Raw genomic sequence first — 17,607 nt, 5'->3', positions numbered from 1 at the left:
TTCCCAGTCTGTCCCCTAACACACCTATGTTATTTTTTTTTAATGTTTAAAATATTTAATTATATTAATAGATACATTTTTCTTTGCTGTTCATATATATGCGTAATTATCATTAGTGGTTATTGTGTTCCTAAACATGTGTTTGGATTCCAATCACTTCTCTGAGGCATCATCCTGCTTTCTTTCTCCTGGAGCCCACAGGAACTCGGGGTCAGTGCTGACTCTCTCACAGCCTCTGTGTTCCATCTCTGTATCTGCAGGCAAATGAGAGGCCAGCAGGTTCAGTGGTCATGATATGGGCTGGATTAGCAAAAGGATCAATGTATTAGTATAAGGATCAATATATTACATTAGCAGAACGAATCAGTGTGTACTCATCTTAAATGTTACCAGTTTAGCTTTGCTTCGTGTGTGAACAGCCCTGTTTTTATCACTTCTGTTTCACAGAAGCACTGCAATCACATTTGTTTGCCTCCGCCAGGTGCAAGGACTTGTTCTTGAGTTTGGTATGAACTGTTGGCAGTTATAGTGCACCAAGACAGAAAGCTGCTGATTGTGCAAAACAAGCAATGGAAATTTGCCAAACTGGGGGAAAGGAGCTAAAAGGTGAGCCAGGGTGCACCATGATGAAGAGGAAGATGAACTAAAGGGGAGGAAGTAGGTGCTGTGAGAAGGAGGACGTGCGGTATCAGGGGCTGTGCTGGGGGCACATCTATGTACCACTGCACGCATGCTGCCACACAGTGCCTGCACTGAGCTGCCACGGGCTGCCTGTGGGGTGATGGGGCCGGGCTGTCCTGCAGAGGGGAAGGCACACGGAGCCTCCTGCTGCAGGGCTGGGACCCCAAAATCAGCCTGGAACTCAGCGCCCAGCTGTGCTGTGCTCACCTTGCCTGGCTCCCAGGTGCCTCCTATGCTGCTCTGTCACTGCCCCTCCCCTACAGGATGGGAGAGAAAACAGAATTCAACAATTCCTGGTTTGAGGGAAAAGGTGCTTTATTCTTTCCTTGCTTAAAACCCATGAGAACAAATTGTGTGTATTAATGGCTACATATCAAATGCAATGTTTTCTGCACACTTTGGAACAGCTATTGCATTTAGCGTCCTTTCCACCTTAATATATTATTTGAAACCATACGTAACCCACAACACATGACTAATTGTTTATATAATTTAAATGATTTCCAACACAGAAATCTGCTCACAGTCAGTTAGGATTTCACATCCCTCTTGTTCCTTTACCTACTTACTCTAATTAAAATGATATGCCACTTTTGTATTTCTCTGTCCTCTCACATCCTGAGCTTTCTTTTTCTTTTCTTTTCTTTTCTTTTCTTTTCTTTTCTTTTCTTTTCTTTTCTTTTCTTTTCTTTTCTTTTCTTTTCTTTTCTTTTCTTTTCTTTTCTTTTCTTTTCTTTTCTTTTCTTTTCTTTTCTTTTCTTTTCTTTTCTTTTCTTTTCTTTTCTTTTCTTTTCTTTTCTTTTCTTTTCTTTTCTCTTCTCTTTCTTTCTTTCTTTCTTTCTTTCTTTCTTTCTTTCTTTCTTTCTTTCTTTCTTTCTTTCTTTCTTTCTTTCTTTCTTTCTTTCTTTCTTTCTTTCTTTCTTTCTTTCTTTCTTTCTTTCTTTCTTTCTTTCTTTCTTTCTTTCTTTCTTTCTTTCTTTCTTTCTTTCTTTCTTTCTTTCTTTCTTTTCCCCTAATATTTACCAATAATTCCCTAAAGTAACCCCGTGTACCCCTTAGTTATTTCTGTTCTTGCTGTCAGACCCAGTCTGTTGTGTCAGTGCAGTTCAGGTAATGATTCACTTCTGAATGCTTTGGTCATTTGCAGAACTCTGGACCATTCCAATAACAGCTCTCTGGATCCCAAAGTAAAGGTTGCTACGTTACAGAAACACACGCATCTATCAGGTGCCACTTGTAAGCAAAGAATCAATCTTACGAACAATTTCTTTGTGTGTGCTGTAAAAAGATGTGTTTTACTATAACACAACCACTGTCCTGAGATTCACAATGCTTTGTTTAGCTCAATATTTTAAGGATATAAATGAGAAATGAGTGCTTTCCCAAAGCTTCATTAAATGCTGTGGTTCTTTACGGTCAGAATGATAATGTGGATGCTTTGACAGTACATCAGTTACACAGACCGGTACAAAAATCTAGCTGGACTGTTGAAAGTCCTTTGGCATGATCCCACATCACATCCTTATCTCTGTGGAGAGATATGTGAGATGGATTTGAAGGGTTGCTTCCCTCTCTGCCCCGAGGAGCCGCGCTGGGCCGAGATTGGAGAGCAGTGGGGAAGTGACCTGAGTCCAGGGCCTGGGACTCAGGGCCGCAGCCTCCCCCCGCCGTGCAGAAGGGTTCTTCTCCCGGGGTCCCATTTTGGGACTGGCAGAGCGGTGATCTCTTCAGTTTGACGGGAAGGCGGTGGGACCAGATGCACTTGAGGAAGGCTGACAAGGGCTGAACTGGGGAATGGAACTGATGTGAGGAAATCAAACTCTATAACCACTGAGTAGTTCTAAAGCAGGTGTGTTTAATCAGGGCTGCATGCACGCCAGATGCAGAGGGGATATTGCCACCTAGCCTGCATACTGGAGGGCAAGAAATGCACATACTTAAAGAGCAGGCTGCTTACATATGCATTAGATGTCCACAAATAGGCTGGTTTATTACACTGACTCCCAAAAATGATTGATACCCCCCCTCAACCCTGAGTCTCAGTTATTTTACACATACCGTCTTTGCGATGAAAGTCATTGTGTTACTTTCTTAAGCTTGGGTTAGGATGGAGGACGCTTGGCTGCTTCTGGTTGGTCATCTCATCGACCACAACTCCATTCACCAATCTGCTACTTCTTCATTAATTTGTGGTTTTACTGTCTGAGCCTGCAACCTTGCATTCCAGAGATAGGATAGTTAGCATCGTTATTGCGAAAAATGAGAGAATGACTGTCAGTGCTAATTGCCTGTAGAAAATGATGCTGTAGAAAAGCATGTTACTGGCAGCGAAAACTTGGCTAAGCAAAGTCAAATCTGCAGCTGCCAATTCAACACTATGAAGGCAAAAAACTTTTGACTTAAATTATTTTCTACAATTAATTAAACCTGGGGTAAAGGGTGAGTAACGGCAGGAGAAAAGTGTGAGTAAACTCAGAGTAAAGTGATAGTAAAACCCATAGTACAGATTAAACCTGGAGGGAAGTGTGGGTAAACCCTGGAGTAAGGCATGAGTACACCCAGTGTAGAGTAGGAGTAAATGTGTAGTGAAGTGTGTGTAAACAAGGAGTGAAGTGTGGGTGGAACCGGAGTAAAATGTGGGAAGACATGGAGTTAACTGAGACAAAAACCAGACTAAAGTATGTGTAAACCCAGAGAAAAGTGTGAGTAAATGTTGTCTAAAATGTGAGTAAACCCTGAGTAAAACGAGTGTGAGTAAAACTTTGGTACAGGGTGAGAAAAAGCAGGAGTAAAGTGTGAGTAAACCTAGAGTAAATTTTGAGTAAGCTTGAAGAATGAGTAAACCTGGAGTAAAATGTGAGTAAAAGCCAGATAAAAAGCCAGTGTGAGTAATACCAGTGCAAGTGTCAGTAAAAACAAAGTGTGAATAAACCTGGAATAAAATGTGAGCAAACCTGGAGAAAAGTGTGAGTAAACCCAGAGAAAGAGTAAACCCAGAGTAAAGTGTGAGTAGAACCCATAATAAGTTGGAACTACAATCCTGAGTAAAGTGTGGGAAGACACAAAGTAAAATGTAAGTCCAGCAAGAGTAAAGTGTGAGTAAACCTGAAGTTTGAATGCACCAGGAGTAGAGTGAGTGAACCTTGAGTAAGGTTTGAGTAGGACTGATTTCAATTGTGAGTGAACCTGGAGTCAAGTACCCTGATCCCAGGGTAAAGTGTGAGTAAAAGCCACAGAAAAGACAGGGTAAAGCAAGAGAATGTGGTAACCTGGGGAAAATTGTGAGTAAACCTGGAGTAAAGTGTAAGTAAACTTGGAGTAAACTGTATGTAAACCCAAAGTAAAATGTGAGTAGACCTGGAGTAGAGAGAGAGTAAACCCTGAGTAAGGTCTGAATAAACCCAAAGTAAAGTGTGATTAAACCCAGAGTTACTTGTGAGTGAACCTGGAGTCAAGTGTAAGTGAAACCTGAAGAAAAGACATAGTAAACCACGAGTTAAGCGAGAGAAAAACTTGAGTAAAGTGTGAGTAAAATCCAGAGTAAAGTGTAAGTAAAACCAGAAGTAAGGGGTGAGCAAAACCAACAGAAAGGTGTCAGTACAACCTGAGTAGAGTAAGAGTAAACCCGGAGTAAAGGGAAGGTAAACCTAAGATAAAGTGTCCATTAACCTGGTTCAAAGTGTGAGTAAAACCAGGAGAAAAAGTAAGGGTAAAGATGGAGAAATGTGTGAGACAACCCAAAGTAAAGTATAAGTAAACCCAGAGTAAGGTGATAGTAAATGTGGGGTAAACTGTGTGAAGATACAGAGTAAATTGTGAGTTCACCTGATGTAGAGAATGAATAAGCTCTGAGTAAGGTTTGCGTAAACCTGATGAAAAGTGTGAGTAAACCATTGTAAAGTGTTAGTGAAACAGGAGTGGTGTGAGTAAAAACCAGAGAAAAGAGTGAACCACGAGTAAAGTGAGAGTAAACCTTGAGCACAGTTGCAGTAAACCAGTAGTAAGAGGGGAGTCCACATGGAGTAGAGTAAGAGTAAACCCGGAGTAAAGTGAGAGTTAAACCAGGTGTTAAGTGTTTGTAAAGCCGGTGTAAAACGTGAGTAAAACCAGGAGAAAACTAAGGTTAAACCCGGAGTAATGTTTGAGATTACCTGTAGTAAAGTATGAGTAAAACCCAGAGTAGACACAAAGTAGAGAGTGAGTAAACCCTGAGTAAGGTCTGAAATTAGCAGAAGAAAAGTGTGAGTAATCCTGGATTAGATTGTGAGCACAACTGGAATAGAGAGTGAGTAAAACCTGAGTAAGATCTGAATAAACCCGAAATAAAGTGTGAGTAAATTTGGAGTGAACAGTGAGTGATCCCAGGTTAAAGTGTGAGTGATCCCAGTGTAAGCTGGGAGAAAAGTAAGAGTAAAGCCAGAGTAATGTGTGAGTAAGACTTGAATAAAAAGTGAGTAAAAACCAGAGGAAGTTGCAAGTAAAACCCTGAATAAAGTCTGGGCACATCTAGTAAGTGAGTAAGAGTAAACCTGGAGTGAATTGTAAGTAAAACACGAAGGTGAGAGTACACCTGGAGTATGGTGTGAGTAAAACCTGGAGAAAAGTAAGAATAAACAAGGAGTGAGAAAAAAAGGACTAAAAAAGGAGTAAAAAAGGAGTGAAAGTGTGAGAAAACTTGAATTAAAGTTTGAGTATACCTGGAGTGCCAGGAGAGGCTATACCTGTGTCAGATCCTTGGTACATAACAGAAAGAATTACACTGGTAGTTGTGCAATTTCTCCCTTGTCAATAGGGGGTGTGCACCCATCACTGCATTAATGAATAAAATGCCCTTCCCAAACATCTTTGCCTGATGAGAACTTTTTATCCTGAGCGTGTTTCTCACATTCTCAATTCACATCGAGTTTTCTCTTAATTTGCTGTGTTTGCCTCACTCATTACTCCCAGTTTTATACAGTTACATCTAGGCTTTTTTTAGACTTTACTCCAAGATTTACTCACGTTTTACTCTAGGTTTTCCCTCAATTTAATCCAGGTTCTACACACACGCTACACCGAATTTTATTCACATTCTACTCTGGGTGTACTCACAGCCTACTCAGGTTTACTCATATCTACTCTGGTTTTTACTCACAGTTTACACCATGTTTACTCACACCTTACTTTGTGTTACCGCACACTTTACACCGAGTTTACTCACACTTTACTCCGGTTTTATTCACACATTTTTATCTTTTATTCACATTTTACTCAAGGCTTACTTGAACTTTTCTTCAATTTTACTCATACTTTACTCTGGATTTACTCAAAATTTCTCCAGATTTTACCAACAGGTCTTTATCACACTTTACACCAGGTCTTTCTCACACTTTATTCTGAGTTTACTTACACTTTACTGCAGGTTACTGACACTTCTACATGGGTCTTACCTTCCACTCTGGCTTTTGTGCACACTACCTCAGGTTTACTCTCAATTTGTAAAGGGTTTTCTCTTACCTTTCTGCAGATTTTACTCACTCTCTACTCTGGATTTTACTCACTCTTTACTCTATGTTTTCTCTGACTTTGGGTTTTACTCACACTTTAAACTGGGTTTGCTCACACTCTATGTTTTCTCACACTTTATTTCAGGTTTACGCAGACTTGACTCTAGGTTTTACGCTTTACTCTGTTTTTTTTTCTGACACTTTACTTAAGGTTTATTCACACTTTACTCAGTGTTTACCCCAAATTTACAACTTTTACTGACTCTTTACTCCGGGCTTTACTTGCACTTCACTCCTGGTCTACTCACACTTTCATGCAGGTTTACTCACACTTTATTGCATTTTTCTCACACTCTACTCCAGGCTTACTCAAACTTTTCTTCAAGTGTTGCAAAGTTCAAACTTTACTCTGGGTTTACTCAAACCATTCACAGTATATATTTACATTTTAGTTCGGGTTTTACTCACCGTTTTTCTGGTTTGACTCACACTATTTTTTCTGGGTTTACTCACAATTTACTCCAGTTTTCATCCAAAACTTTCATCCAAGTTTTCTCATGCTTTTCTTTGGATTTACTCACATTCTTCTTTGTGATTACTCACACTTTAGTTCTGGTTTTCTCACACTCTGCACTGGGTGCATTCACAATATGGTTTTTCTCACACTTGATTTCATGTTTACTCAGTTACTTCAGGATCACACACACTCCACTCCCAGTGTACACACACTTCAGGTTTACTCCAACTTTTCTTCAGGCTTACTCACACTTTTATCTGTGTTTACTCAAACATTATTCCAGGTTTATTTTGAATTTACTCTGTGTAAACTCACACTTTACTCTGGGTTTACTCTTACTTTTCTCTGGTTTTTATTTTAGGGTTTTTTTTTTTTTTTTTTTTCCTACAGGTTTATTCACACTTTTCTTTGGATTTCCTCATACGATACTCCAGGTGTATTCACACACTACTCAGAGTGTTCTCACACCTTACACTGGATCTTATTCTAACTTTACTCCACGTTTACTCACACTGAACTTCGGCTATACTCACACTTCATACTGTGTTCCCACACCTTACACTGGATTTTACTCACACTTTATTCCAGGTTTACTCACTCTTTACTCTGGGTTTACTCTCAATTTACTTTGGGTTTGCTCACACGCTTCTCCTGGTTTACTCAGTCTTTTCTCTTGCTTTTACTCACACTCTACTCCAGGTGTTCTCTCTGTACTCCATGTTTACACATGCTTTACTCAGGGTTTACTCACACATGACTCCAGGTTTACTCACACACTATTCCGACATCGCTCACTCTTGTATCCAGGTTTACAAACAGTTTAGTCAGGTTTCTTCACACTTGACTTCAGCTTTACACAAAATTTTCTCTGGGCTTACTTGCACTTTACTTCAGATTTACTCAGACCTTACTTGAGGTTTGCTGACTCACTACTCTGAGTGTACTCACACTTTACTCCGGGTTTACACACAGTTTATCACTGAATCATAGATTCATAGATTGGCCTGGCTTGAAAAGGACCACAGTGATCATCCAGTTTCAACCCCACTGCCACGGGCAGGGTCACCAACCACCAGACCAGGCTGTCCAGAGTCACATCCATCCCAGCCTTGAATGCCTCCAGGGATGGGGCATCCACAGCCTCCTTGGACAACCAATCCCTGTGCTTCACCCTCTGACTGAAAAAGGCCACAATGAGGTCTGCCTGCAGCCTTCTCTTCTCCAAGCTAAACAAGCCCAGCTCCCTCAACCTTTCCGCGTAGGAGAGATGCCCCAGCACTCTGATTACCTTAGTGGCCCTCCTCTGGACCCACTCCTCTGGAGCTCCACGTCCTTTCTGTACTGGGGGCCCCAGGCTGGACGCAGTACTGCAGATGGGGCCTCACAAGAGCCGAGTAGAGGGGGACAATCACCTCCTTCTCCCTGCTGGCCACCCCTTTTTTCATGCAGCCCAGCACACAGTTGGCCTTCCGGGCTGCAAGTGCACACTGCTGGCTCATGTCCAGCTTCTCATCCACCAGGACTCCCAAGTCCTTCTCCACAGGGCTGCTCTCAAGGAGATCCTCCCCCAGTTTGTATAAACACCTGGGATTGTCCTGGGCCGAGTTCATCACCTTGTGCTTGGCCTTGATGAACCTCATTAGTTTCACATGGGGCCACTTCTCCAGCCTGTCCAGGTCCCTCTGGATGGCTTTCCTTCCCTCCAATGGATCAACTGCACTGCTCAGCTTGGTGTCATCGGCAAACCTGAAGGGGGTGCACTTGATGCCATCATCTACGTTGCTGATGAAGATGATGAAGAGCAGCAGTGCCAAGACGGATCCTTGAGGGACACTGCTTGTGACCACCTCCACCGTGACCCAGAACCGTTGATCACAACCTGTTAGCTGCATCCATTTCACGGTTTTATGCTTCTGTTATTGGTATTATACATCATAATGTCGTGTAAAGCACGGGTAATTAAAGAGCTAATATTCCAGTTCACTGGACCGGCAACTTTGAAGATACCTGGTTCTCAGAAGAGAAGAAGAGCTGCATATCCCGGGGTATTTCACGGTCAGAGAGGAAGATAAGCCATAAAATAAAATAGAATATCAGTCAAATGTGTTGTGGGTTAGGTGTCGTTGCCAATAATATATTAAGGTGAAAGGGACGCTGAATGCAATACCTGTTCCAAAGTATGCAGGAAAAAAAAGAAAGGGGAAAAAAAAAAAAAAAAAAAAAAGCCTGCATTTGATATGTAGCTACTAACACTCACAACTTATTGTCATTGGGTTTTAAGCAAGGGAAAAATAAAGCACTTTTATGCCTCAAACCAGGAATTGTTGAGATGTGTTTTCTCCCCCATCCTTTTGAGGAGGGACAGTGACAGAGGAGCACAGGGGGCACCTGGGAGCCTGGCAAGGTGAGCACAGCACAGCTGGGTGCTGAGTTCTAGGGTGATTTTGGGATCCCAGCCCTGCAGCATGAGGCTCCGTGTGCCTACCCCTCTGCAGGACAGCCTGGCCCCACCGCCCCACACGTAGCCCCCGGCAGCTCAGTGCAGGCACTTTGTGGGGCAGCATTCGTGCAGTGGTACAGAGATGTGCCCCCAACACAGCCCCTCATATCATGTCTTCCTTCTCACAACACATACTTCCTCCTCTTTAGCTCATCTTCCTCTTCATCACAGTATACCTTGGCTCACCTTTTAGCTCTTTTCCCCCAGTTTGGCAAATTTCCACTGCTAGATTTGCCACAATCAGCAACTTTCTGTCTTGGTGCAGTATAACTGCGAACAGTTCATACCAAACTCAAGAACAAGTCCTTGCACCAGGTGGAGGCAAAAAAAGTGATTTCAGTGCTTCTGTGAAACAGGATTGTTGATAAAAACAGGGCTGTTCACACACCAATCAAAACTAAACTGGGAAGATTTAATATGAGCACACACTGATTCTATTTGCTAATGTAATATATTGATCCTTTTACTAATACTTTGATCCCGTTTGCTAATCAAACCTATATCAGCCCCATGGTCCTTGCATCTCATTTGCCTGCAGATATGGAGATGGAACACAGAGGCTGTGAGAATGTCAGCACTGACCCAGAGTTCCTATGGGCTCCAGGAGAAAGAGAGCAGGGTGATGCCTCAGTACAAGTATAAGGAAGCCAAACATATGTATAGGAACATGATAACCATTAATGATAATTACACACACACATATATTTATGAACAGCAAAGAAAAATGAAGCTATTAACATAAATATGTATTATAATCTGTAAGAAACTTAATATAGGTGTGTTATGGGACACACTGGTAGTCATTTGTTGAGACAGATGTGAAGTTTATGCCTGCTGAAATGTGACCATGACATCATTTTCCTCACTGCATTCTTGAGCACCTGGTTCCTCATGCTGTAAATGAGAGGATTCACTGCTGGAGGCACCACTGAGTACAGAAATGACACCACCAGGTCCAGGGATGGGGATGATAGAGTCGAGGGCTTCAGATAGGCAAATGTGGCAGTGCTGACAAAGAGGGAGACCACAGCCAGGTGAGGGAGGCATGTGGAGAAGGCTTTGTGCCGTCCCTGCTCAGAGGGCATCCTCAGCACGGCCCGGAAGATCTGCACATAGGACACAACAATGAAAAGAAAGCACCAAAATAGCACAAAAATACCAAACACAAGAAGCCCTAGTTTCCTCAGGAAGAAGCGTGAGCAGGAAAGCTTGAGGATCTGAGGGATTTCACAGAAGAACTGGTCCAAAACATTCTTATGACAGAGAGGCAGTGAAAATGTATTTGTAGTTTGCATCCCAGCGTATAGAACCCCAGTGCCCCAGGCAGCTGCTGCCATGCTGGCACAAGCTCTGCTGTCCATCAAGGTCCCGTAGTGCAGGGGCTTGCAGATGGCAACATAGCGGTCATAAGACATGATGGTGAGAATGCAATACTCTGCCGATATCAGGAAGACAAACAGAAAGGTCTGTGTAGCACATCCAGCATAGGAGATGTGCCTAGTGCCCCAGAGGGCATTGGCCATGGCTTTGGGGAGAGTGGTGGAGATGCAGCCCAGGTCGAGGAGGGCGAGGTTGAGGAGGAAGAAGTACATGGGGGTGTGCAGATGGGAGTCGAAGGCTACAGCTGTGCTGATGAGGCCGTTGCCCAGGAGGGCAGCCAAGTAGATGCCCAGCAAGAGCCCGAAGTGCAGGAGCTGCAGCTGCCGCGTGTCTGCCAACACCAGCAGGAGGAACTCACTGATGGAGCTGCTGTTGGGCATGTGGAACTTCTGGGCATGGAGATCTGTCCAAGAAGTACAAAATTCAGTGACAATGAATTTCTGTGTGGAAAGTGTGCATTCAGCTCTGTGATTTGAGATACATTTCATGAGGTTGAGTTTGCCAGGAGTTATTCTGCCCTTTGTCTCTGAAGGAAGCAGTTTTGTCCCTGTGGGTACATGGGAATGTAGTGGTGTTGTGGGGACAGATTTTCTTTCCAGAATGCGTCAGATGAAATCACTTCTAATGCAGAAGTACTTTTTAGCATCTGCACAATTTATGCCAGAAATGTGTGGGAAGCAAATAGAAGTTTTAATGTTAGGTTTTTTGTTTTTTTTTTTCATACAAATACTCATCGTACTCATGATGCCCAAGGAGTTTTTGCCTAAATAAGAAATCCTGAGCACTTCTGCTGCACTCAGCATAGAAGGCTGTGAGTGAAAGTTGAGAGGCAAAGGGATTCACCTCTGCTTACTGCAGGGTAAGGGGAGGTGGTTGGACTTGCTTCCAACTGCTTTGAGTTTGTAAATTTTGAAGATGGAAGATGATTGCACTTCTGTGTTACATATAAAGAAGCCAGATCCTGCTGAGAGAACAAGAATGCACTGCCCATAACAAATATTCACCGTTTCTCCAGGGATCTGAGCAAGGTTTCATCATCACACTCTTGCAAAGGATTCCTACCAGTCATTTCATCAACAACACAGCATTTCCTTGCACATAGCCCTTCTCTGCTTCACCCCTGGTCTTGGCTCTCCAGGCTATAGGAAAGATTTGCATCCTTAAGGCCAGTTCACAGTTATGAAGGACACATCAGGGAGATGGCATCTCAAATAAGGCAAAGCTAACTCCTTCCCAGCCTCACAGACTGCGTTGCCCACAGTCCGAGGCAGTCACTTTCAGGCCCTGTGGACTGCAGAGGGTGATGGACATGTGCCTAGGGAGATGCTCTGCTCTGCTCTCTGGAGCTCTGTCTGCACAGGAGGTGATTCATGCATCGGACATGATGATCATGAGGACAGAGATGTTTCTGGGTGGGAGTTTCCTATGAGGAAAGTGTTGGCACTTCAGGATTATCAGTTGATGTGCTCAAAATTGACAAATGATTTACCCTTCCATAGAAGCAGGAGAGAGAAAAGTTGGCCTAAAATTCCCGCTTTTGTTATCCTTATACAAAGGTCCCTGGCAGTGCCCTGTGGTGCACTCTATCTGTGATCCCCCTGCCCCAGGCAGTAGCTGTGGCAGCAGAAGGCCCCTGCCCTGCCCTGCCCTGCCCTGCCGGGGGGCTCCATCCCCCCCACGTCTCCCCACAGTGCCCTGGGCAGCTCCCCAGGCAGGCTGAGTGCTGAGTGCGGAGTGCTGAGCCTGGCAGGCGGCAGAGTCCCTGCTCTGGCACACAGCCCCTGGGGCACAGCAGGGACCTGCTCTGCAGGACAGCCCTGGGCACCCGGCTGCAGCCCCGGCTGCACAGCCTGCAGCCGTCCTGGGACACGCAGCCCTCAGGGCTGTGCTCTGATGCTGCAGCACAGAAGCTTTCAGCTGGAGCAGGTCTTTTTCCATGATCAAGAAACAGTTTATGCAGCCTGACCTGTACTGGGATGTCCCAGATTTAGTGATCCCTCCAGGAAAAGCAGCTGCATTACCTTCAGTGAGAGTCTTACCTTGTCAAGGGCTGTGAGCAATGCTCCTTTAGTGAGTTTGCAGCCTAACGTGTCACACAGCCTGTAAGGTCTCCTTCTTCTGTCCCTGTCACCTGCAGATCATGCCCCCAGCCCTGCTGCGTGCTGCACTGGAGCTGCTCCTGGGCACAGTTGTCTCTCTGCGGTGCTGCCCATTTGTAGGACCTCCCTTTGTTCCAGGAGCCCAGCACAGCTCAGCAGCAGATGATGTGATTTCCTTCTCTCCATGGAGATATCCATGGCCCTCCTGAACTGAGAGCTCCTCCAACTCAACAGGGTCATCACTATAGAACGTACTTCAAAGTCAGCTCAACTAACCAACACATCCACTGGATTACAGAAACACAGTTGTTCCTGCAAGAAGAAATTTGATCATGAGAGAAACAAATGGCAAATCTGGAAATCCTCCATTCATGACTTGTAAATGCAGTCATAAGATTACAGAATCATAGAAAGGCTTTGGCTGGAGGGGACTTTGAAGATCACCTACTTCCAAGCCCCCAGCCATGGACCGGGTTGCCAACAACCAGATCAGACTGTCCAGCACCCAATCCATCCTGATCTTGAATGCATGCAGGGATGGATCATCCACAGTCTCTTTGGGCAACATTTTCCAGTGCCTGCGTGTAAGAAGTTTCTTTCTAACACAATTTAAAAGCCATTTCAATTTGTCCAATTACTATCAGGCCATCACATCCTTAGCCTAAAATTAGGCAACTCATCAGCTGATGGAAACCCTGGAGGTGAAGTGGGATTCTGTCCTTCACAGAACCATGGGAGCTGGGAGTCTCCTTAGCTGAGTTCAGATGTGCACACTGAGGTGTCTGTGTGTGAGCCCCTCGTCTGAATCCTTGCTCTTTATTCAACAGGGACTGCACTGCTCACACACAGACACAGTGATGACCAAGGTGCCTGGGGTGATCCTAGCTATGTGCTCGTGCTTGTAAACTGTGGTGGAAAATCTGTGAGACAGTTTTAAACAAGAGCAAGAAAAAGGACATAGGCAATTACAAAGCTGGCAGACTCTCTTAAGTACCTGGCATAATTATGGAAAAAAATGATGCTGGGAGTTACCGAGAAACACCTGAAGGACAATTCTGTCACTGGTCACAGCCAACACACATCCATGAGGGGTAGGTCTTATTAAACTTAATGTCCTTTTATGACAAGGTCACACTTCTAGTTGACCAAGGGAAGCCAGTTGAGGTTATCATTGAGGATTTCACTGGAGCTACTGATACTGTTACTTAGATAATTCTTCTGGACCAATTTTTCCTGCACTGGGCTAGACAGAAATATAATCTAATGTGTGAGCAGTTGGCCGATGGGTCTGGCTCTAAAGGGTTACATTAAATGGGGTTCTATCAGGCTGGTGGATGTTCACTAGCAGGGTTCCCAGGGCTCCATTTGAGGGCCACTTCTCTATAATGTTTGCATCAAGGACTTGCATGTAGGACTAGAAGATGTTTTGAGTACATTTGTTGATGATATCAAGCTGGGTACAGCTGTTTCCTCTACTGAGGGTAGAGAACACTTTGAAAGCATTGTGGACAAGTAAGAGAACTGGGTAAACAAAAAATGCACATGAAGTATAACCAGCACAAGTCCCCAATTCTGCACCTGGGTGTGGGCAACCCTGGATGTACACATTAACTGGATATGGGACACTGGAGAGCAGTGCCACTGAAAGGGATTGGGGGTCCTGGCCAACATCAAATGGAACGTGAGTCAGCAGTGTGCCCAGGCAGCCAGGAAGGCCAACTGTCCCCTGGGGTTCATTGAGCATGGCATTGCCAGCTAGGTGAGGGAAGGGATTGTCCTCATCTGCTCTACTCTGCTGCAACCTCACCTGGAGCACTGGGTGCACTTCAGGGCACCATAGAACATAAAAGACTTAAAACTATAGGAGACTGTCCAAAGGAGGGCACTAGAACTGAGAGAGCTGATGTTCAGAATTTCATTGAGATTGACTGCTTGTTCAGACTGGGCCATTCTCACATCCCACATCCTGGGATGAGACACACTGCCCACATGGCACTTGGGCCTCACGGCATCCTTGCACCCCATGCAGAGTCTGGCAGCTGCTGTCCCACAGTCTTTCATTTGACATCAGACAAACCTCCATCCCACTGCCCCAGGAAGGGCCCTGAGCCAGCAGGAGGGACACGATCTCCCTGCCAAGGCTCTGGGGATCAGGCCTTGGCCTTTCTGCTTCACAAGACAAAGGAGGCTTTGCTCAGCATCACAGCCACCATCCCAGTGCCTTGGTCTGCCTGCAATCATGGCTTCCAATTATCTGCTCTAACAAGTCCCTGGGGAAGCTTGCTTGTCAATGGCCCTCAGTGGGGCCCATTAATACTCCAAGAAACTTCACTGTTCCTTCTGACTTTGTCTTCTTGAGCACTTCATGCAATCTTCTCTGTGCACTGGAGGTTGATGGACTCAGCAGCAAATGCCCCGTGGGACCCATTACAACCTGAAGAGCCTTCCTGTGCCTTGTGCCTTCCTGTCATCTTCTTCAGGTGTTCAGAACTTGTACAGCAAATTGGAGAGGTATCTGAAAAGACCTTAAAGAGGAAGAGAATGATGGGCATTTATGAAAACTATTTATTTATTTATTTATAGTTGGGTTTAAACAAGAAGATGAAGCAGCACTTTGTAAATGGTATTGATCCAGGATGTCCCCTAACGAGCTTTGCCCCGCCACTGTGTGGACAAATGTCCTCTGCAGGTACCCAGCCCCATTTCTATTCCCATTGTCCCCATGGAACTTGCATCAGTTTTCCTCACATCACTTTTCTCCTCTGCATTCACCCACTCAGTGCTAAACCTCGTTTGCACCATCTCCTACTGGCTTTCCTCAGACAGTGAAAGATTTCTCTTTTTTTTTTTTTCTTTTTTTTGCCAATAGTTTTAAACATGATGCAATTGAATAAACTGTAGAGCAATGTAATCCACTGCATGCCTTGTCCAAGCCGCACCTAATGAGGTTTGTCTTGGGAATATTTGTGCAAGAAATATGTTAGGCAGAGATAGGAAGGCATAGATAGAATCACAGTTAAGGAGTTGATCAAAGAGTCCATCAGACATTGGAGAGATGTTGCAAGTTCCAATAATCACAGAATCACAGAATCACAGAATCACTAAGGTTGGAAAAGACATATAAGATCATCCAGTCCAACCATCCACCTATCACCAATGGTTCTCGCTAAACCATATCCCTCAACACAACATCCAAACGCTCCTTGAACACCTCCAGGGTCGGTGACTCCACCACCTCCTTGGGCAGCCCATTCCAGTGCCTGACCACCCTTTCAGAGAAGTAGTATTTCCTAAAGTCCAGCCTGAATCTTCCCTGGCGCAGCTTGAAGCCATTCCCTCTAGTCCTATCACTGTTACACGAGAGAAGAGGCCGACCCCCAGCTCGCTACAACCTCCCTTCAGGTAGTTATAGAGAGCAATAAGGTCTGCCCTGAGCCTCCTCTTCTCCAGCCTGAACAATCCCAGCTCCCTCAGCCACTCCTCATCAGGCCTGTGCTCCAGACCCCTGTCACAGAGTTAACTAGATCAGTTTATGCCCGTGACAGGGGGACAGTAGGCCCCTGCCCTCCCCACCCCCCGCCTGGCCCCACAAAATGGGAAGGAAGGAAGGGGGGAAAAAAAACATCGGCAACAATCTATGGAGGTAAACTTATTTTACTAACTATGATATCGGAATACAAAATAATACAATATAATACAATCTAATTGAAATTGAGACTAATAAATCAAATAAGATAGGAGAGAGAGTTCCTGAGACCGAGTCAAACCTGAAAAGCTTGGAACGGCTAGGAAAGCACCTCCAGCACCCACTGCCAGGCAGTAAGAGACCGCCCCACCCGGAAGGGTCAGATCCCATGACTTCCGTAATGTATAGGGATAGGTACATAGAATTAGAGCATTAACACTTTAATTGCAGTACGTGATGTTTTGATGTGGAATATTGAAAATAAAAAAAAACATAAAACCATGACATTCCACCCCTTATTCTACGTCATTACATCATGCTTAATATATATATATATATATATACACATACATACACAAACAAAATGATTAAAAATGCATCACATGCACACGTCTATATACATATACATAGAATTACTGTCTGCACTCCCCCAGCATCAAGTTTCCTTGTGGTACACATTGAACATCCCAATTTTTCTGCATTACCCACCAAGTGGACTCAGGTCCCTGGGCAAAAACAGTACCGCAGAGAGGTTTGCCCTTTCCAGAAGCTGGAAGAACCCAAACTGCTTTTCCCAACATGCTCTTTACATGTACAACAGGGACCTTATCTCCCTCTACGGAATGTAGGGAGCTGGATTGGGTAGGACCATCACGACTGATAGATCCTCTGGTATTTGACCAATCAGGTGGCTTCTGCCAAATGCTTCTCCCAGTGCTTAAATGTTCCGCCACCCATTGCTTTCAGCACAGTTTTTAACAACCCATTGTATCGTTCAATTTTACCAGAGGCTGGTGCATGGTAGGGAATATGGTAAATCCATTCAATGCCATGATCTTTGGCCCAAGTATTTCCAAAAGAATTTTTGAAATGAGTCCCATTATCTGACTCAATTCTTTCTGGGGTGCCATGTCGCCAAAGGACTTGTTTCTCCACACCAAATATGGTGTTTTGGGCAGTAGCATGGGGTACTGCATATGTTTCAAGCCACCCAGTGGTTGCCTCCACCATGGTGAGCACATAACACTTACCACTGTGAGATCGTGGCAAGGTGATAGAATCAAGCTGCCACAGCTCCCCATATTTATACTTTTGCTATCGCCCTTCCTCCCAGAGAGGTTTTATCCTCTTGGCTTGTTTAATAGTGGCGCATGTGTCACAGTCATTAATAGCCCGTGCAATAGCATCCATTGTTAAGTCCACCCCTCGGTCTCTAGTCCACTTATGTGTTACATCTCTCCCTTGATGGCCCGAGGTCT

At 44.4% G+C, this 17,607-nt stretch overlaps 1 protein-coding gene across 1 annotated transcript; it reads right to left on the bottom strand.

Annotated features, from left to right (window-relative positions):
- Positions 1-9,984: 9,984 nt before the first annotated feature.
- On the bottom strand, positions 9,985-12,173 carry LOC149915676 (olfactory receptor 14J1-like). The gene has a single exon (XM_090151749.1). It carries the CDS (start codon positions 11,050-11,052, stop codon positions 9,985-9,987), a length of 1,068 nt encoding a protein of 355 aa, XP_090007875.1. The 5' UTR covers positions 11,053-12,173.
- Positions 12,174-17,607: the final 5,434 nt, after the last annotated feature.

This window comes from Phasianus colchicus, chromosome 16 (assembly GCF_987193195.1).
Source record: "Phasianus colchicus chromosome 16, bPhaCol1.hap1.1, whole genome shotgun sequence".
NCBI classification, from domain to species: Eukaryota; Metazoa; Chordata; class Aves; order Galliformes; family Phasianidae; genus Phasianus; species Phasianus colchicus.
The sequence above is the reverse complement of the archived record's forward strand: the minus strand, read 5'-3'. Positions and strand labels throughout refer to the sequence as shown.